This window comes from Pseudorasbora parva, chromosome 19 (genome assembly GCF_024679245.1).
Source record: "Pseudorasbora parva isolate DD20220531a chromosome 19, ASM2467924v1, whole genome shotgun sequence".
NCBI classification, from domain to species: domain Eukaryota; kingdom Metazoa; phylum Chordata; class Actinopteri; order Cypriniformes; family Gobionidae; genus Pseudorasbora; species Pseudorasbora parva.
Genome location: NC_090190.1, coordinates 29,017,830 through 29,040,579, shown reverse-complemented (window position 1 = coordinate 29,040,579; position 22,750 = coordinate 29,017,830). Strand labels below are relative to the sequence as shown.

Here is a 22,750-nt window from a genome sequence, read left to right as displayed (position 1 = left end):
TCTTGTCTCATCTCATATCTTACCTTCTTATCTTGTCTCATCTCATATCTTACCTTCTTATCTTGTCTCATCTCATATCTTATTTTCTCTTCTGGCCTTGTGTTGTCTCATCTTAAACCCTCTCTTTTTTTCTCATCTGATACCTTTTCGTTACATTGTAACTTTTTGGTTCTCACTTCCTCTCTTTTATTTTTAGTCTCTTTTGGAGGCCCATGACATAGTGGCATCTAAGTGCTATGAAGCCCCAGCCCCTCCTGAAGTGATCAATGATGCGGCAGTAAACAACGCTCTAATGCAGGCTGATGCAGTGAGGATGATTGGCATCCGCAAGAAAGCAGGAGAACCTCTGGTGTGTTTTTATGAATATATAGATTTGTATATGGCCACAAGTTGAATCAGCAATTTTAAAATCTCATCCAGTCACAATTTCAGTCAATATCTAGTGCAAATATGCAGATGATCCAACTGTGCAAAAGAGTCTATATGCGTGTCATTACTTATGCTATCGTTTTGCCCAGGGTGTGACTTTCCGAATGGACAAGGGGGACCTGGTAATTGCCCGCATCCTCCACGGAGGGCTGATTGACAGGCAGGGGCTGCTGCATGTGGGTGACATCATAAAGGAGGTGAACGGGAAGGACGTTGGCAATAATCCCACTGAGCTCCAGGAGATGCTCAAAGAATGTAGTGGAGGAATAACACTGAAAATACTGCCCAGCTACAGAGATGCTCCGGCGCCACCACAGGTACACACACAGACACACACACACACACACACAGAGTTAAAAAATTTGGCTCAGTATGGAAGCTGAATTGTCACATGATCCTTCAGAAATCATTTTAATTTGCTGATTTCTTATTATTATCAATGTTGAAAACAGTTGTGCTAATTAATATAAATTCATCCTTGCTGAAAAAATATTATATTTCTTAAAAAAAAAAAAAAAAAACATACTGACCCCAAACTATTGAACCTGACTCATGTTTATTCATGCAGTTCAAATCCACCAGTATTTGTTTCAGGTCATCTTCTTGAAATATAAAATGCACACATGTCGACTTATGTGCACATAAGCCATTGCTTTTGACACATAAGACATCCATTCTTGGGGTTGCATTTGGCCATTTGTAAAAATCCCATGATGCTTTGTAGTAAAAAAGATCCCTGAGAGGCCTATTAATAACACTCCACATGCTATCTGGGGCAAGACACGCACACACGCAAAATCTCATTACATGGCTCCTGGTATTTTCTCTGTATCACACATCTCTCTCTGTGTTCACATAATGTATTTATGGATTTTTCTTTGAGAAAGGGAATCTGCTAATAACATGAATAATTTTGTTATTGTGATTCAATATCTGAAAGTCAGTGACACTGTGAAAAAATAAGGATTCTTTTCATCTTCCATTTATGTAAATATTATATCATGCCCACCTCCTCAATCTGTTAAAATCTAAGAAGATCTGCCATGGAAAATTAGTTGTTATACTTGTCAGATCATGACATAAATATGTGTTAGTGTGCGTAAGGTTAAGGGTAGGTTAATCTTTAATGCTGCTTTTCAAGATAAGCGCATATAGCACCACAATGTCATGGGGATGCATGGATTTAAGCACATTTAAAACATCTACATTTATACACAAAAAATATTTAAGATTTAAATGTTGCATTGTGCTCCACAAATGACGCTTTTTGCTCCCATGTGGTGTAGTTATGACATCTTCCTGACAGGGCCATGCTTACCAGCAAAACCTTGACCTCTTAGTTGAGGTAAATATGTATTGGTTGTACGTTTTAATTTATTTATGTTTTACTTTTTCATTCTCTGCGGCAGTACAAAAAAAAAGCATCAATTACACACCTAATGCACATCCTGTGCTCCTCATTTTTGTTGTACTAATGCTAACAAGTGTAAATAAGGAATATGACTACATTACTATCATTTGCCGTTTTATTTTAATGTAAACATTATTATTATTATTATTATTATTATTATTATTATTATTATTATTATTATTATTATTATTATTATTATTATTATTATTATTATTTACCTTGGAATGCGTACAGCCTAGGTTCAGTCAAACTTTCCAGAGTGACACAGAGTGTGACATTTTCTCTGAAGTCATTTGCTGATTGTTAAATAAATTATGTGCTGTATTAGTAAATATAATAATCACGCTGAGTGCTGGTTAGTGTCTGGATTAATCTGTTCAGTCACCCGTTTTATTTCTCTCAGGTCCACGTGCAGCCACATTTTGACTACAATCCAGCCAATGACAATCTAATTCCATGCAGAGAGGCGGGACTTGCTTTCAAAAGGGGTGATATCCTGCAGATTGTCAACCGAGAAGACCCAAACTGGTGGCAGGTATAATTATTGTGGTTTTTAATAACCTATTCTGACTAATTTTCAGTGGTCGGTTTTTTGTATTTTACTAACAATATTGTTTTGACTGACAGGCATGTCATCTGGTAGAAGGAGGCACTGGGCTGATTCCCAGTCAGTTTCTGGAAGAAAAGAGGAAAGCATTTGTTCCTAGAGACCTAGATGGAGCAGGTTATATACTTGAACACACTACTGTTGCCATAACATGAGACAAAATGACTGAATAGTGTCAGAAGTTTCAGAAAATATTTCTAAGTACAAGTTATATACAGTGGGGCATAAAGTATTTAGTCAGGTTTCATCTGACCATATGACATTCTCCCAATCCTCTTCTGGATCATCCAAATGCTCTCTAGCAAACTTTAGACGGGCCCGGACAAATACTGGCTTAAGCAGGGGGATATGTCTGGCACTGGAGGATTTGAGTCCCTGACGGCGTAGTGTGTTACTGATGGTAGCCTTTGTTACTTTCGTCCCAGCTCTCTGCAGGTCACTCACTAGGTCCCCATGTGTGGTTCTGGGATTTTTGCTCACCGTCCTTGTGATCATTTGGACCCTACAGGGTGAGATCTTGCATGGAGCCCCAGATCGAGGAAGATTATCAGTGGTCTTGTATGTCTTCCATTTTTGAATAATTGCTGCCACAGTTGATTTCTTCACACCAAGCTGCTTAACTATTGCAGATTCAGTCTTCCCAGCCTAGTGCAGGTCTAGAATTTTGTTTCTGGTGCCTTTTGACAGCTCTTTGGTCTTGGCCAGAGTGAAGTTTGGAGTCTGACTGTTTGAGGTTGTGTCTTTTATACTGATAACGAGTTCAAACAGGTGCCATTAATACAGGTAATGAGTGGCGTACAGAGGAGCCTCATAAAGAAGAAGTTAAAGGTCTATGAGAGCCAGAAATCTTGCTATTTTTGTAGGTGATCAAATACTTTTATCCCACCATAATGTAAATTCTTTAAAAAGCAGACAATGTGATTTTCTGGATATTTTGTCTCACTCATACTTGAAATGTACCTATGATGAAAATTACAGGCCTCTCTCATCTTTTTAAGTGCGAGAACTTGCACAATTGGTGGCTGACTAAATACTTTTTTGCCCCACTGTAAATGTGTTATCTTGGTTAAAATCTATGCACATTTTGTATGGGATACACACACATTTGTCCATGTATGTTATAACAGTGCCACAAGGCCACAGAAAATACAAACTTAATGCCATCTAGTGGACAACCACATTACATTACATCAGCGGTTCCCAAACTGGGGTACGTGAATAAAATATTGAGTTTCTCCGTTCATTTAATTCTACCCCACCTTCAAATAACATTAAAACCAAGCATGTATTTCTAACAATGTAAAAACATCTTTTGTGGTCAACTTACAGAAGTGACACAGGCATCATGCATATCGGTTGCGTGCAGAGCATGCTGCCTTAGGCTTTTAGCACTTGAAGAACATATATCTCACTATTGTCTGTGCATTCTTAAGAACCAATGACTAAATTAATTAATTGTAATGAATTGTTTTAGTATCGTAATTAATATATTTCTCTTTATCGCTCTGTCTTTTTTTCTATTTTTTAGGAATTCTATGTGGAACAATAACTGGTAAAAAGAAGAAGAAGATGATGTACCTCACTGCCAAAAATGCAGGTAAACAGATACAAATATGTGGTTATATAAAAATGGTTTAAAATTGTGTAAAAATTAAAATCGAAATCAGAAAGACCTTGATCTTGACAGAATAAAATAGACATAAATATTTGTAAATAAAATTAGAGAAGTAGAGAACAAAAACATATCAACAAATAGTATATATTATATTAATTTTAATATAAAAAAACATATATATGTTTTTTTTAAATAATAATTAATAATTTAATAATAATTATATATTTTTAAATTTTTAGTAATAATAATATTCAGAAATATATACAAATATATATATATATATTAAAAATAAAATTCTAAATTACTAATTTATAGAATAATACAAAAGAACCCCCCTCATTTTAAATTTCAAAAGGTCCCTTCTTGCTTTTTGTCTTAAAATATATTTGCATCCTTTATTCGAATATATCTGGTTGATCCATTGTGTTTCCTCTTCTGTATGGTTATTCTGCAGAGTTTGATCGTCACGAGCTTCAGATCTATGAGGAAGTAGCACGTATGCCACCATTTCAGAGGAAAACCCTCATTTTGATTGGAGCGCAAGGAGTGGGGCGGCGAAGCCTGAAAAACAGACTAGTTGTACTACATCCCACCCGCTTTGGTACCACCGTACCACGTGAGTGGCTAAGGAATACCCTTTCCTATAAAATATAAATAAAACAAAGAAAAGTTCTTGTCTATACGTTTACCTATTTCATTCTTCTGTCTCAATATCTCAGATACGTCTCGGCGGCCTCGCGATGACGAGCGAGATGGTCAGTCATATAGATTTGTAACACGTCTAGAGATGGAGACCGACATCAAGGCGGGCCGGTACTTGGAACATGGAGAGTACGACGGCAACCTTTACGGTACTAAAATCGACTCCATCCATGAGGTGGTGAACACAGGCCGTACATGTATCTTGGACGTCAATCCTCAGGTGATTGCTTTGAGAGTTGTTCAGAGAAAAACATGTCAAAGTCAGAGAGGTTTACAGATATTATATTATGTAATTTAGGCTAATTCGAATTAGTGAATATATGAAATATACTGTACCGTTTGGGGTCAGTAACTTTTTTCTCACATTGATCACATTGATCTGCAAAGATTTAAATTCACCAGGACAACAGTTTTGTGACACACTTATATATATAATATATACACACACACACACACACACACACACACACACACACACACACACACACACACACACACACACACACACACACACACACACACACACACACACACACACACACACACACACACACACACACATATATATATACAATTATAATTACAACTTTTGAATGGTAGTGTGTATAGATGATAATGTACATACAAGTCTAATTTTTATATAAACTGCTTATCCTTAGATTTTTATTCTTTTCACATTTTATGTAAATGTGCACATAGTAATTTATTTCTACTAAAATGTTTCCACTCACATGAGCCGTAGAGTTAAGATTAGTGGTCCCTTCTCATTATGGCTGCCATGTGGAGGTCACATGAGCTCATTTGTCGGCTAAATGAGTTAATGAACAACCTACCACGAGTTCTTAATAAACATACCACAAGCTCTTTCCAGAGAGACTGATTTGTGTTATGTTGCGTCTCAGTGAGCCGTCATATAAACATACAGGTTCTTCAGTTTAGGAAGCAGAGGCTCATGCTGTCCTTTCAGCTTTTCAGAAAGATTGCTAGCAAAACATAAACATCTATTTCTTTGTGCACTTTCTGTCATGAGTTTATAAAATAAAATAATTTACTGGGAATACACATAAGAGGATATAAGTCCATAAACCATTGTGTAATCAAAACCCCTGATGTGCACAGATGTGCCTTGTTTTATCGTTGTATTCTAACTGTTTTTGAATTTTATATCATCTGTCCTCAGGCTCTGAAGGTGTTAAAAACTGCAGAGTTCATGCCATATGTTGTGTTCATCGCAGCTCCAGAGTTTGATACACTGAAGGCCATGCACAAAGCTGTGGTTGATGCTGGACTCACCACCAAACAACTCACAGTGAGTCCTGTTCAACTTCCCCTGGGATTGTACCCTGAAAACTGATCTAGTTTCGTAAGATGGCCTTCTATATTTCGATGGTGTTAAAATCACCAAGGCAACACATCCTGATTGGTATTTCCTGTTTGTAAAAAAAACGTAGTGTTCAGCTGCAGCCCGGCAGCACCGCAGTTTCAAAACACCAGTTTCAAAACACTCAGTTTCAGAACATCATCCACAGAACCGGAAGTGAGGGGCGGGGCTTAAACAGTGATATGCATAGATTGATGTCTACAATTACAACAATACTTTTAAATAAAGTCACTTTTATTTTCATATAATATGAATGTCATGATGTACAATGATCAACATTTTAAAACATAGCCTATTGATCATGCTTAATATCAATGAATACAAAGACAGTAGTTTATACTTCATGGAAACAGCCTAAAACTAAACAATGTTTAAAAAAAAAAAAAAAAAAAAGTATAATATTTGTTAAGTGTTTCCGTATTATTTGTTCACATTGATGTTGTTACAAATAATACTGACAGAAAGTATAAGATTTAATGTTAATGGACACAACCACTGTAGTTTATTGTTACTTCAACAATATACTAACTTTTATTATTATTTAAAAATATATTAAAGGTGTCATGAACTGGCATTTTTAATTTTTTTATACTGTTCTCTGAGGTCAACTAATGATGTTTGTGTGGTTTTTACATTCAAAAACATCATAACTAATAAGTAATAGGCTATTTTCTACACTGGTTTTGAGGCTCTCTCCAAAATGCTGGGTGTTGATGGGCGTCCAGCACTGGAGACTTGGAAGTACACGCCCATGGCTAGGATTGGATAAGATTTGCATATTAAATGAGCTTCAGCTCCCCTGTCAGTTCAGTGACATGAGAGAAGAGAGAATGAGGGAGAACCGACAACCAGAAGGATTTTCTCGATCACAGGGCTCGTAAACGTCTTTATCAAACAAACACAATGTTTTATTTCTCATCGACCCGAGATTGATTGGACTATTATTTTTATATTACACATAGCCCACAAGATCGGACGATATAAGCGTGAACCGCGTGCACACACATACACGTTCAGCGCGCGCTGCCCTTCAGATGCCAACAAGAGAGAGAGAGAGAATAGCAGAACAAGATATAATAAGACTCATCTGCCTGTCAGGCTTTGCGAGCCCTGGCCCATAGGTGTCTGAGTCCAGCGTGCTGAGGTATGTTCTGTTAGACACGCACACAAAAGCAAAACAATCTATAACAATGCAGTACGATCACATATAAAAACACCTTTTAATACTCACATGGTGTGTTGCACCATTCCTGTCGGATCCAAATCCAGCATCAACCGGAGATTTGATTACAAACGATCCCACAGTGAAGTAAACATGTCTTCCCCATGTGAGCTGGGACTTCATTAAAAATAAAGTTCAACCCCTCATTCCTAATATTAGGATCAGAAGGAAGCTTATGCAGCGACTGTTTTCTTCCACAACCAGGAATAGCGCAATATCTTAATCTTCCTCGGCATGAAATTGTTGTTGACCAGCTAGCACGAGCCCTCCATGAGTCGGTGGGCGAGGCTACTGAACTACACGTGCTCATTATTCTGTAGAGGCGGTGTTTCGTTGCGCACTGACGTCAGTATAAAGCACAGGACGATTTGCTGAGCCTGGTGTCTATAAAAGCTTTTCTTTGACTAACAAGGAAGTTTTCAGCTCTGAAACTTACAGGATATTCTTATATTACCATGACCTTTTATATATGAAAAGCTCAAGGGAAAGTTGATTCCTCAATTCATCACCCCCTACATTTGTAACATGTTATAAATTGTTTCCCATTTGACTCTAAATTCAATCATATTATTTCAATCGAACAATTGAAAATAATAGATAGAGAATGTGACATTTCAATTTTTCAAATGTCAAATAAAAATAACATTTAATAAAAGGCCTTAAAGTGAAACGTGTTTCTCTGAAAGAAAACAAATAGGACATACATAAAATATTTCTAAAATAACTAAAGTAATAATTAAAAAAAATGTAAACAGCACATAATAAAAAATAAAAACATGTAAAAAAGTTATCATCTTAAAACACAAAAACTTGTGACTCTTAAGCCCATATCATGCCATTTCTGCAGAAACACTTGAAAAAATGAAAGTGTTTTCATCCATGAAAATGAAATGAATACATTTTATTTATGAATAATTATTTTATATTACAATTAATAATATCGTTTGACAAATGCAAAAAAAGCTTTAATAATAAAACGTAAAAGATGTGAAATTATTAAAGTCTTTTCGTCACTGAAAACAAAAATGTATGTTTTTATTAATTTATAACTATTTATTATTAAGCAAATAATATCTTTTGACAAATGCAAAAAAGAGCTTTAATGATAAAACGTGAAAGACGTGAACAGATTCAATATTCATTCATCACCACATCATGACAGAAATATCACACACAACTCAACATATTCTTTATGCTTCTGTTCACATCTCATTGGTTTCTCTTGTTCAAGGATAGGAATAGAAAAGTAACTTTATCTAAAAGTATTGTTGTTAAATATTGTAGACATCGATCCGATCAAAATCCATATGAAAACAACAACGTGTATGGGTAGTGCCACTCACTTCCGGCTCTGTGGATGGGGTTCTGAAACTGCGGTGCTGCAGCTGGATATATCTCGAAAAAATAGTTTTCAACCTTGATAATAGACTTTTGTCCACTGTGGTGGACATTATATTTTAGCAAATTCCTCTGACACCATACATGTGTACCTGGTATGTTCTGTTTTGTTCTCTGGACTTCCTGTGTTCTTCCTGTCAGATTGTTATAGTTTTCCTGCTATAACAATGCAAGAGTCATTATGTTCCAGCTAGGTAGTATGATATTATCCTCGTTTGCGTTCTACCATTTCTGTCACTCCTTGTCATGTGTGGGCTTTCTGCTTGCGTAGGGTAGACCGAGTACAGTTGGTACACGTTTTGCCTTTTCAGTTACCACACCAAAACTGACGTCTTAAAATAAGGGATTTTTTCATATGACATTTCCTTTACTAAAATATTAATAATTATTAACATCCATAGTTAGGTAATATTTGCCACAAGTTGGCAACCCATACAGTTGAGACACTCATCCGTAATGCTGTAAAACTGCCTAACCTATTAATTGAATTTGTAAAATACCTTTAAAAATGAGAATTCAACATTTTTTTATTTCCGTTCAGTATTTTATTTGATTATTTATCAATAATAAGTTGCCATTTGCCATTGGCAGATTATTTTGCTTATTTTAAGCAAAAGTACAGGGGGAAAAAAGTTTTTAAAAATTCCCAAAACAAGACAATGACTTTTACTAGTCTAGTAAATACTTCTTACATTATTTAATTTTTTTTTAATTTTTTTTGATGTTTGGACTTGAAACAAGACAAAAATACTATAAGAAAATAATTTCATTGTGCAACTAAATTGCATGTGCCGCAATAGGATTAGTGCGGGTACAATTGATACGCTGCGTCTCAACTGTGCCCCGCTGACCCCTCCTAAAACTCCTATTTGTAATTTGAATCAGTCCTCTGTCGTCTTCCTACCAGCATGAACTGGGACAACATGTCACAGTATGGATGTTCTGTAAAGAGCACATTCAGGGCTTTTCAGAGAAACCAGATGTTTGGGCGTTTCACCAGAACAGCAACTTTCCTCTGTGTTTAAAATGACTTGCATAACAGTTTTTCTCGACTGTTTACACACATTTTCTGAAAGCATGCTTCATACTCTCAGAACTCGCTCAAATAAAAAAAAACACAATGGGCAAAACCCCTCAATTCTCCTGCAAAATGAAACTTTACATTCAAAACAATGTTATTTCTTCTCAAAATGGTATTGTTTTCAAATGACACACACAAACCATCTTATGAATATACATTTATATGAACCTGTTGAACACTAATGACGCGTCATGAAACTTTCCTGCTGCTTAGCCTCTCGGCAGCTATAGGTTGCCGCTTCATTAGTCAACAAAAATGAATGCACGCTATCTTGGGACATTGGATGTGAGTTGGAAACAGCAGTATTTGCCCAGACATAGCATGCCATTGCAGATGCACACCATGAAGAGGATCAAGGGAACATACACAAGATGTGGCAAGCAATATAATGTAGTGGAACAATAGTTTTAATTCTGAAAGGGCTTCTAGTGCATTATTTTAGTCCATTATAGAAAGTATCAGTATTGCATTATTGCACATTTTGGTGCTCTATATATAATATCTGATTGTATGTCAAATGCAGAATTTGCTGGACGTTCTTATGTCCAGCTTTTATTTTGTTTGTTTTTTTGTTTTGTATTTAGAAATTAGGGAAACTTTTAAATTATTTCAGATCAGTTGTACAGTCTGTGTATGATATATGTGAATACATTCAGTATATTACAGTAAAAAATAAAATAAATGTGCAGGGCCCCTAACTTGTTCCCAATTCAAAAACAACACAAACAAGTAGAAAACTTTACAACAAAGGCGACAGGCCAGCACAAAGGAAAGAGGAAAAAAAAGTATCTCGTGTAGCAGCCATCTTGGGTTTTTATAGTCTTTGATGATCTCAAGTTCCTGGGTGTGATTGGCTAATCACACAAGACAAGCAGCGATTGGCTGAAGCAAGTACACATGGAACCAATGAGGGAACAGGCTCCTGCAAAAGAGCATACACACAGAAAAACAAGACACATATGCCTAAAGGGCGTAACACCAGCACATGAATCCTTAACAAGGTTACCTAAGGGCTAAGGCTTTGCTGAAGGAGAACTTTGACAACGTGGTAAAAATAGCTAGCCTAGAAATCTAGACGCACCCTAGCGGCAGCAAATTTAATTTGCCCGCAAGTGTGGTCTAGCAACTCTCAATTCCTATCTGAGCTGTATTCCTCAGAATCTGGACGGCCCAATCACATCGTGTAGGTAGGCTATAGAGTCGTCGGGCGGGGCCATAATGACGACGGCCGAGTTGCGTTTGCGTGCTTCTAGTAACACAGTCTTCTAAACACAGAAACTGGTGAACGGCGGCGGTCTTTCGAATCAGCTCTGCCCGCGCCTCCGGAAGACTTGGAGTTAAGCTTTCCTCTGAGAAAAGAACAAAGAGCCGCCCTGAAGTCATTCTTAAAAAGGGAAGATGTGTTCGGAGTTTAGCCGAACGGATACGGCGAATGTTCAGTCAGCGAGCTCCCCTTCACCGTCGTTGCTCCGGTTGGTGTACCGCTATCCTATCGCGTGCAGAGGGACTTTATCAACCGTTTATCCCGCCCCTCGGACTGAGCCCTGTCTATGGTGAGTTTCCAGACCAAACATCTTGATGTGGGTCTGGCTTGTCAGGCTAAAAAATAGCTGCTTCATATCTGGAAAGAGCTCTTTCATGGAAAGCTATAAAATCTGAAGATGCTAAGGCTTTACAAGAGTATGGTCTTTTCCTAAGGAGTTGTAGTAATGCCATGCAAGACATTCACTATATGAATGAGCTGAATCTCACCAGCAATATGCAAGTTATCCTCTCAAAACTTCCTTATAAACTTAAAGAAAAATGGAGAGTCGTTGCATATGAGTCTGTTAAAGGAACAACGCCATAATCAGACCACCTTTCCTGACATTGTGGACTTCATTGAGAGACAGGTAAAAATTCTCTCTGATCCTGTGTTCGGTAATATTCAGGATGCATTACCTGTTGGAGGTAGAATGGTGAATACCAGAATAATTAAGCCAAAATCCAGAAGCAGTTTTGCAACTGCTATCACTGCTAGGCCTGAAATGAAAGAACACAGTAAGATATAAACTAACATAATCTTTTTCTTCTGTGGTGGTGAGCACCCACAGGATGTTTGTGATAAACTTACCAAAAGAGGTCACCGAGAAAAGATGAACTTCCTGATGACAAGAGGAATTTGCTTTGATTGTTTGATTGCTTTCCTGTAGTAAACATCAGCAGAAACTCTAAAATGAGAAGTATCTTTAGTATATGGTCTTAAACACCCCAGTCTTCTTCACATTTATTCTTATGAGAAGGAAAACACTTCATACAAGAAGAAAGTCGAATTCAAGCCAGCAGTAGACAGTGCTATGGTCTCTCTTTAAACCAGTGGCCTTACTGGGGCTGGTAAAGACACCTGTGCTTTATCTATCACTCCAGTATGTGTAAAATCAAAGAATGGAAACTGTGTGGTGAGGACGTATGTTTTCTTGATTCGGGAAGTTTCGCTTCTTTCTGTTCTGAAAGTTTGATAAACAAGTTTAACCTCCCAGGGAAGCGAGTTAATATTCTTCTCAGAACTTCTTCTCCTCAGTCAGGATAAAGCAGTTGCTAGCTATGTTCTGAAAGACTTGGAGGTTTCGGGGCTGAATCAAAATTATTACTGTGCGTTGCCTGAAGTTTACACACAAAAGACCATGCCTGTGACCACAGCAAACATTGCCTCACAAAAGGATCTTGAATGTTGGCCTCATTTGAGTCATATCTGCTTACCTACAATTGATTCAGGCATTGAGCTTTTGATTGGAGCTAAGGTTCCAGTAGCATTGGAGCCTTGGAAGATCGTACATAGTCAGGGTAACAGCCCATTTGCTATAAGAACTATGCTTGGATGGAATGTTAACGGACCACTGAAAGGTGTGGGCTTAAATAAAGATGACGCTGCTGCCCAATTTCCTGTGACTGTAAATAGGATTGCAGTAATGAAGATGGAAAAGTTGCGGAAGCAGCAGTTTAAGACCGATTTTCCCGAGACTGCTCATGAAGAGTTGACAGGAATGTCGAAGGAAGATCAGCAGTTTATAGATTTTGTGTCCCATTCAGGAAGGCTGAATAATGGTCACTATTACATCAGTCTACAATTCAGAAATACTGAAGTGGTCATGCCAATGAACAGGAGAATTGCAGAACAACGAGCTTTAACCCTTCAAAAAATGTTTTAGGTGAATTCTTCCTTTCATGCAGATTACACTTAGCTTCTACTGCAAGATCTGTGCGGAGAGGCAATAGGATGGGATAATGTTATTCCTCCAGTGTATGTTCAACATTGGATGAATTGGCTGAATGATCTGCAACGCTTGAAGAGTTTTTCGGTTAAAAGATGTTTGAAGCCTGATGGATTTGGAGAAGTTACATCTGCTGAAATGCATCATTTTTCAAATGCAAGCGAGCAAGAATATGGTGTGGTATCCTATCTGCTGCTTTGTAACAACCAGCAACTGGTATATTCTACTCTTCTGGTAAGTAAGGCAAGAGTTACACCATTAAGACACATTTCCTGTGTCTCCTCGCCTGGAACTTACCGGTGCAACGCTTGCTAGTCGTATCAACCAGATATGGACAAAAGAACTCAAGATGCCCTTTCAAGATTCCGTTTTTTGGACAGATAGTACTTCAGTATTCAAATATCTTCTAAATAAGACCTCTAGGTTTAAGTGCTTCATGGCTTATAGAGTATCCGAAATTCTGAAGGTTTCTGATGTAGCACGATAGAGATAGGTTAATTCTTCAAGCAATCCAGCAGATGTGGCGTCTAGAGGAGTGAAAGTGGATTCTTTCTTGAAGGATGAGATTTGGATTTTTGGTCCCCCATTTCTTGTTCGACCAAAGGAAGAGTGGCCAATAGATCCCACCAATAGGGATGTAATACCATCTCATGATCCTGAGATAAAAAGGAGTGTTCTGCTAAACATGGTAGAAGTCAAAGATGAATTTGACTCTGTATCATGCCTCCTTAATTACTTTTCTTCTTGGATTCGACTGAAGAAAGCTGTATCATGGATTCTTCATCTGAAAGAAATCTTGATGGACCTCAGCAAGGAAAGGAAACAACTGCAGACTGCTCTTGTTCTCTCTGGTGCAGATCCATATCAATAGGGGACAACTATTATTAAAGAAATGCAGAATTTCAAATCTACTATGTGTAAGGACTTGCTTTCTTTGGGAGAACTAGAAAAAGTTGAAATGGAAATCATCTGACTTTCTCAAAGGAAAAGATATCCTGAAGAACTGTCTACAAAGGGTTGGAGTAGTCAAGCGAAACAGTCCTCTCTATAGTCTTAATCCAATACTTCAGTCAGCATTGATTCCTGAAGACTCTAAGCACCCAATCATATTGGCTAAGGACTTGCACATCTCTAATTTGATTCTGCATCAAATTCATGAAGAAGTGGGACATGGTGGACAGAACTACATGTTAGCTACCCTTAGACAGCGATATTGGATCCCTGGAGCGAATGTAGTCATAAGAAGAGTTTTATTAAAATGTTCAGTGTGCAGAAGGTTCAATGGAATTGTAGGTCAGCAACAGATGGCTGATTTACGTCTAGATCGAGTTTCACCGGATTAACCACCCTTTACTTATGTCTGCGTGGATTGTTTCGGTCTTTTTGAGGTAAAGGGAGGAAGAACCTATTCTAAAAAGCTACAGAGTCATCTTCACTGGACACAGACACATTTATTCATGTTCTGAGACGTTTTATTGCTCGACGAGGGCAAGTGACTGAGATGCGTTCTGATAATGAAGCAAACTTTGTCGGGGCTGAGTGTGAGTTACAAGAGTCCAAAATGGAGTCTTAAAATGGAACCACAGTCAGATTGATAGTATTCTTCTTTAAAGGAATATAAAATGGACTTTCAATCCTCCTTCCAGCTCACATCATGGAGGGATTTGGGAAAGGCTCATCAGATCAATAAACAAAATATTGAATTCCGTTCTTCGAGGGCAAAGTTTGGATGAAGAAGGTCTTCATACATTTTTGTGTGAAGTAGAATCCATACTTAACAACTGACCCATAACCAGATCATCTATGTATCCTAATGATTTGGAAGCCTTGACACCGAATCATCTTCTCCTTCTAAAAACAAAGCTTACTTTACTACCTGGATTGTTTGAGAAGGAAGATTTGTTTGCCCGTCGACGATGGCGTCAAATTCAATACTTGGCTAACTTATTTTGGAAAAGATGGATTGGTGAATATATACCCCTACTACAGGAACGCCAAAAGCGGATGGTAAAGACTCGTAACCTTCAGCTGGGAGATATCGTACTGGTAGTGTTCCTGGATCTTGGGCAAGATTATTCACACAATACAGGATTCACTCGAAAATCAAAACTATAAACTATAAGTACCTGCTTGACCAGACCAATTACAAAATTATGTTGTCTTCTTGAAGCTGAGAAATCTAAAGGCTAACTATGACTGTGACATTTGAGAGCTCTCAACTGACCCTTTTGATTTGACTATGACTTGGACTTGATTGCATTATTGACTACTGTTTACTGACTAAGACTAGACTTGAACATTAACTTTTTACTCAGCTACAAGGATGAACTAAATGAACATTTGGGTTTTTGGACATGCACACACACACACACACACACACACACACACACACACACACACACACACACACACACACACACACACACACACACAGATTTTTGGAGTCAGGAATGCTCACTTTTTGTTGACCGTTTTGTAACATGTTGTACCTTTTCATCAAGGCAATAAAACATTCCTGTTTCATATGTTAAAATGCATGTAAATGTGTCACAAATCTTTCCTGCTGCTTAGCTTCTCGGCGGCGATAGGCTGACGCTTCAAGGATATTAAAGCAGCACTTGGCAACTTTTGCTCTCGGGGTCCCGCTACAGTTGGGAAAAAATAATGTCCTCAACTACTGTCGTAAGCTCTGTCATCCTACATCAGGGGATGCCATCGCGCGTGCATTTATTGACATGACAACCCTGATAGCCCTGAACTAGTGATGCGTCGGTCGTCTCATAACCCGCGGACCCCGTATGTCTATTTAATGGTCGCGGGTGCGGGGCGGGTAATAAAAATATATACAGTGGTCAAATAACTTCATAAAAGCGGGTTGGTGCAGCACTAACAGTTCCCCTGAACACTGCAGGAGGAGTTCTTCACATGCAGGTGTTCTTCTGGCGTTGCGTGTGAAATGTCTTCATCCCAGGTACAGTCAGTGGCATATGTTTTAGCATGTCATATGAATATAATTTCATGGGTTTTATTTTTTTCAAACGCCAAATAATCACGATGCTCATGTTTACAAGCCAGCGTCATTATAGTAGTCTATTGGTTACCGTTTTACAGAATCTATATGATACTTCAGTTCAATGTTTGAGTGGTAGGTAATCACCATAACAAGCATGACAGCATCGGTCGGGCACGCCTCCCTCAGCTCACGCCGACGAGCAAACGCTGGTCACATGTTGATTCTCGTCCTGCCTTTAATCACATCACTTTTTCATTTCCTCTTATTGCTTTCCTCCAACAAAACCTTTTCTTTCTTATTTGTCTCTGCTGCTTCGGACATGACTATATTATCCGACGAACAAAGTTGGGCTCGCACGTCCGAATTTAAGGAAGTGTGGGTGTTGGTGGAAGTGATGTATATGCCGTAAAGCAGTCGAATTTTGTAGTTCTTTTTGTTCTCGGGTTACTACCTGAAACTCGAAGTTTAAAAGTACGATTAAAAACGATACAGACCCCTCAAGCTTTGGCAGACGTGTCATTCAACCTATTGTAAGTCGATTTATCATCACAAGAGTCTTGAAAATATATTATAAATGTTGAAGAGTTACCTAGTGCTGATTTAAGAAATGTTTCTTGAGCACCAGATCAGCATATTAAAATAGTTTCTGAAGGATCATGTGACACTTAATAATTATTTCAGGAATAAATTACTTTTTAAAATATTGTCAAATAGAAAACTGTTATTTTAAACTGTAATAGTATTTCACAATATTATTCCTTATATATTCCTTATTATTATTATTATTATTATATATCAGAATGTTTACTGTTTTTTTACTGTTATTAATAAATGCAGCATACACTGTAAAAAATTATATGTTCAATAAGTTATGACAACATATGTTTTTACATTGTTTTAACTCATCAAAATAAGTTAAGCAATGTTAAACTTGTTTTTATTAGTTATACAAGATGTAACTCATTTTTTAAAGTCAGTTTAACATAATTTAAGTTGAAATAACTTAAACATCCAAGTCGATTGTACTGCAAAAGTTCAAAATTTGCCTTTTTTTTACAGTGTAAGAAGCATATAGCATCGGCATGAAACGCAAGTTGCAATAGTCTTTTCTTCCCTATTTTGATGTATAGTGGAAGTGAAACGGCTTCACAAACAGGCAAAAAATGTAGAACTGGAAAATCATATTGCCCACTGGGTATTGACTGGATTGTTGAATGGTTGTGGAGTGCTGCAGTGATGTATTTGTGTAGATCTGTACGTAGATCTGTGACTAACAAAAGCCTATGATTCTTACACGCTTTTTTCATCATGATATAATCTTCACAAATGAACACAACTTTTATAGATTTTTGAAGCATAAATAGTCAGCAGAAGGAAACAGCTCGTAGGTTATAAATGAATTCAATGTCACTAAGCTTTCCGCAAACCTTTCAGTCTTTTAAAAACATTTTCCATGAAAGTTTGATTTATAATAGTTTGCAAGAGTGCAATTATAAACACAATGAGGCTGTGAAAGTGGACTAGTGAGTAGATGAGTTTGTTCGTGTGATGATGTTTTATGTCTCAGACAACCTCATAGTCCCATTTAGCCACTTGTTAGCCACCACCTTTTACAAGACAAGTAAAGCTTTTAAAGGTCCCATGGCATGACATTTTTATTTTATAAAGTTATTCAACATTAATATGAGTTCCCCTAGCCTGAATATTGTCCCCAAGAGGCTAGAAATGTTGATCGGTGTAAACTGAGTTCTGGTCTTTCTCTGCCTTTGAGAAAATGAGAGCTCAGACGGGCTGATCTTGAATTCTCCTGTTATGACATCATACCAGGAAAGGTTTCCTCCCCTTCCTCTGCTTTGCCCGCCCAGAGAATTAGTAGAGAATAGATTCAGTTTATCAGTGGATGTCAGCACAGGCTTTACTATATGGCTTCAACAGCACTGCCACAAACAGTGAGTAACAGTGTTTATTAATGCCTGATCTAGGATCAGTGATGTGTAGATAATCATTAAAGTTCACACAGACTTTCTTTCTAAATTGTTTTATACTGTCAGTCCTGCCACTGGCCGTCTTGATACATCAATGAATCAAGTCAGTGACTAAAACCATCAACTTCACGTCGTTTCTGTTAGTAGCATGAAACAAATCTGTTATTTAAATGATTAAACTACAGAGAGCGATCAAAGAACACTCTTTATAGTGTCCGGATCTGTCAATCACACGTATATCTGTATTCCATACTTGTTCAAACTGAATGACGCTGTTAATCTGCTCAACAGAAGCTCTTACTGTATTCATGTCCATGTCGTGTTTGCTGTTAGCTGTGGTGAAAGCATTTTGTGAGAGAAATAACGTTGCAAAGTTCACTCGTGTTTATTCAGAGCTCTCAGATACAAACAAAATAAATTTGCTCATGCACAGCGCTCTCAACAACTCGGTACAATTATAACACTTCCTCAGTAATCTTTCCCCAGCTCCGTTTCTCTGGACTGGCCATAGACCGTAAAAAAATATAGACGACTCGACATCATCCGTTTCCGCTTGCCAGATTTGAAGCTTTCAGGCGGCCTGCACGGCGCTGACATCTTGGGACCGAGTTTGCGCAGTAGAGATTTAGAGAGCAGGAAGTAGAGCTGCGATATCAAAAGCCCGCCCACACTCTCACAGATGCAGAACAATTAATTATGTAGGTGTGAAATAAACAATTATGGAAATGTAGAAATTAAAGCTAAAGCTCCAATCTGCTCCCAAAAAATCAGAAAAAAAGTCTGTTAGTGCCTCAGTGAGAACTTCACTCAGAGAAGACGTCGATCTCAGCTGTCAATCATGACGTCACACCCCCCGTTTTTATAGTATCAAATAACTAACTAAAACTAACCTTATTTTAAAAACGAACACTTGAAATGAAATCATCGTGATGATAACTGCATTCAATGCAATAACCAAACTTTGGGGGAAAAATATTTGAAGTGTAATTTTATTGTTTAGTTTGCCTCGCGTCCATTAGAAAACACAGAGGGGCAACTATACTGGGACCGGTCACCAGGAGGCGATCGAGGCGCGAAAGCTTCAGTATCTGAGAGGGAGACTGCAGGCTTGGGACTGGCAGTGAGTGCTGCTGCTGCTCATGCCTGACTAAACCACGCCCCCTCCGCACGTAATCTTATTTCAAATTCAGTTGTCAGTTAATCACAACAGTGGGTGTTTTCACTGCTGTCTCACAGCAGACACGCCCCTTGAAACAGAGCATTCAAGTAAGAGGGCTAATATCAATGCCTCATCCCTGCTGTGATCTGACAGGTTGTCCCGCCTTACACCAGTAAACATGTCATCAGAAAAGAGAAGAGATGATGCTTAAGAGGGAGGGGAAGTTATTTTGATTAAAGATTGTGAGGCACATAAATTAAAAAAACATTTTGTGAAGTGCACGGATGAATCATTTATAATAAATACTGCAATATTCCATAACAAATAAGATTTGTCCATTTTGATTTAATAGTACCGACCTTAAACTTTTGGACGGTAATGTAGTTTGAAAGCATAACAAACTAACATGTAATTAAACATCAGTCAATCAGCTTTACAAGTTTAAGAACACACTAAAAGCTGCATAACTGTAAGAATGTTTTATATATTAAACAACAATATTCAAATACAAATTATCTTTATGCTCCTTTTGAGATTGTCAGCAGCTATAATGTCACCCATGGATCCCTTCCCCAAAAGTTCACCCCAAAAATGAAAATTCTGTCATCATTTACTCGTCCTCATGTTTTTCTAAACCTGTATGAGTTTCTTTCTTTTGCTGAACACAAACAAAGATATTTGGAAGAATGATGGTAACAAAGCAGATAGAACAACCATTCACTACTATAGTATTTTTTTTCCTACTATGGTAGTAGTGAATGGTTGTTCTATCTGCTTGGCTACAAACATTCTTCCAAATATCATCTTTTGTGTTCAGCAGAATAAAGAAACTCAGAAAGAAACTAACGATTTGGAACAACAGGAGGGTGAGATAAAGATGACAGAATTTTCATTTTTGGGCTGACTATCCCTTTAATCTATGCATTCACCCCAGATTCACCCCAGTGATTTGCTGACATCAAATTGTGGATGGTGAAGACTAGCCAATTGAACACTTGCATGTTAGTCCCGCCCACTGCCGAAGCAACAGTCTGGCAGAGGGTTCCTCATTGCTCTGTAAAAAATTATATGTTCAATAAGTTATGTTTATACATTGTTTTAACTCATCAAAATATGTTAAGAAATGTTAAACTTTTTTTTATTAGTTATACAAGATGTAACTAATTTTTTTAAGTCAGTTTAACATAATTTAAGTTGACATAACTTAAACAACCAAGTCGATGGTACTGCAAAAGTTAAAAATTTGCTTTTTTTTTTTACAGTGTGGTTAGGGAATTAAAGGCTACACTGTAAAAAATTATATGTTCAATAAGTTATGACAACATATGTTTTTACATTGTTTTAACTAATAAAAATAAGTTAAGAAATGTTAAACTTGTTTTTATTAGTTATACAAGATGTAACTCATTTTTTAAAGTCAGTTTAACATAATTTAAGTTGAAATAACTTAAACATCATTAAACAAGTCGATTGTACTGCAAAAGTTCAAAATATGCCTTTTTTTTTTACAGTGTAAGATTATTTCCCTCATTCTGTCTGCAAAAAGGAAAATTCTATCAATAATTAAAGACTTTCATCTTCAGAACACAAATGAAGATATTTTTTTATGAAATCTGAGTCTCCGAAACTACCCCTTTGTGTCTCATGTGTCAAGCATGTTAGGTTGAGGTAAAAATCTGTTTATGTTGCCTTTATGCTCTCAACGAAGGGAAAGAAATCACTCCAATTTCCTTAAAAATATCTTCATTTGTGTTCTGAAGATGAACGAAAGTCTTTGGAATGACACAAATGAATGTGAGAAATGAATGGCAGAATTGTAACCTTCAACTCGAGTAGTAATTCAGTTCTCTTTTTCTCATAGGATGTGGACCTGAAGAAGACCGTAGATGAAAGCGCTCGTATCTTGCGGACGTACAGACACTACTTTGACCTCATCATTGTCAATGACAACCTAGACTGTGCGTTTGAGAAACTGCAGTCAGCTGTGGACCAACTCTGCACTGAACCGCAGTGGGTTCCAGTGAGCTGGGTTTACTGAGGGCACTTTTAGAAGCTCATACAAGCGTGTTTTGAGTGTGTGTTTGTGTGTGTGTGTACAGTATGTGTATGATTGGTATCCAAGGTGATTGATATGGGGCAGAGTGAAGTTACGTGTTTGGAATGACCAACCAAATGAGTGTCTCCCTTAAAAGCACCGTTAGCCCCAACGTCTTTTTTGTGCACACAATGCAACGTTTTTTCTACTCAAACTGAAAGGGAAGAGTACTTATTTATTTTAGTATTTGTATGTTTTTAATGAATATCTTTCTATTTGTAACATCTTTGAAGAAAAGAAAAACAAGGAAAACTAAAACCGGCCTTGGCGAATCAGAGGCCATATTTTTTAATTTATTATTGTAGTTATTTTTTACATGTGTTCCTCATTTTGTAGTTCCTGAACCTACTGTGATGCTTTGATTTATACTCAGATGATGACAAATATCCTGACAGAGTGTAGCAGGCCAAGGGCTTATGTAGAACATTTTAGATCCTAAAATCTTTAACCACACAACTGTTTACATAGACCCTGATCTCTTAACCGCTTGTTTGCTTATCTTCATATCCAAAAGAGATGTATTGAATCTCTTTTATGCAAAAGTACATGTCAACGTGTGCACTTTGTTTTATTTATACTGTGTTTTGTAAAATTTTAATTCACCAATTTTATCTTGTTGGGCTGCAATTTTACATTGTGTCTGTGTCTTATGATCCTCAGTTATTTTCTTTAAAGTCTTTTAAGGAAACGAACAAACAGTCCTGATGATTTCAGCCGTTTTCATGTTTTTTCTTTCTTGAATGTCTCAAAAAATTATGTTCCAGAATGTCATGACTTCTCTGCCAAATGTATTTTTGTCTTTGTGTCAGCAAGACCTCAACAACAAGGCAATAAACAGGCTGTCCATTGTTCCTCTTTATTCCTCTTTTCCATTTATTACTGATAAAATTGCATGACACAATAAAATAGAAGCTTTTAGAGAAAATATATGCATGCGCTCTTTATCTGTAGAGAGAGAAATCACATGGCAAAAAATATTTACAGTAACAATGACAAAAGAAAATGTATTATTAATATTCCAAAAGATCTGATGAACTGTAACATTGCTAATAAATTGGGTCAGTGGGCTAAAGTAATTGAATTCCAATTTACTTTGATCTGACTCCATTTTATCATGACCTTGAATTTAGGCTAGGCTATTGTGTCATTAATAATTTAACTATACCTTTGATTATTCTATTTAACTCTTTACTCTTATTGAACTCATTCATTCGGTTCTCAGAGCCACACAGGGTCCTCGCACGTCCGTCATCATGTGGGCCCACGATCACAAACTTGCCAGTCTTGGTCACTAGACAGAGGTAACTATACTGACTTTCTGTTTTAGAGTGCTGCTCTCATGCTTGCTTTCTCATGCTTGCTTTGTTTAAAAGCCCGGGACTTTCCTGCGACATCTCTTTA

The 22,750-nt window shown here is 37.3% G+C and overlaps 1 protein-coding gene across 4 annotated transcripts in view; it reads left to right on the top strand.

The window, feature by feature from the left end:
- The window catches only part of pals2b (protein associated with LIN7 2, MAGUK p55 family member b), a 45,351-nt gene extending 23,151 nt beyond the window's left edge, over positions 1-22,200 (top strand). For all 4 annotated transcript variants that reach the window (XM_067424901.1, XM_067424898.1, XM_067424899.1 and 1 more), the window contains 9 exons: positions 197-349; positions 519-746; positions 2,244-2,375; positions 2,468-2,564; positions 3,976-4,044; positions 4,517-4,678; positions 4,782-4,984; positions 5,945-6,073; positions 21,116-22,200. In XM_067424901.1, the coding sequence (XP_067281002.1) occupies positions 197-349; positions 519-746; positions 2,244-2,375; positions 2,468-2,564; positions 3,976-4,044; positions 4,517-4,678; positions 4,782-4,984; positions 5,945-6,073; positions 21,116-21,292 (1,350 nt within the window). In that variant the 3' untranslated portion in view covers positions 21,293-22,200. The remainder of the gene's footprint in view (positions 1-196; positions 350-518; positions 747-2,243; positions 2,376-2,467; positions 2,565-3,975; positions 4,045-4,516; positions 4,679-4,781; positions 4,985-5,944; positions 6,074-21,115) is intronic.
- The last annotated feature ends 550 nt before the right edge of the window (positions 22,201-22,750 follow it).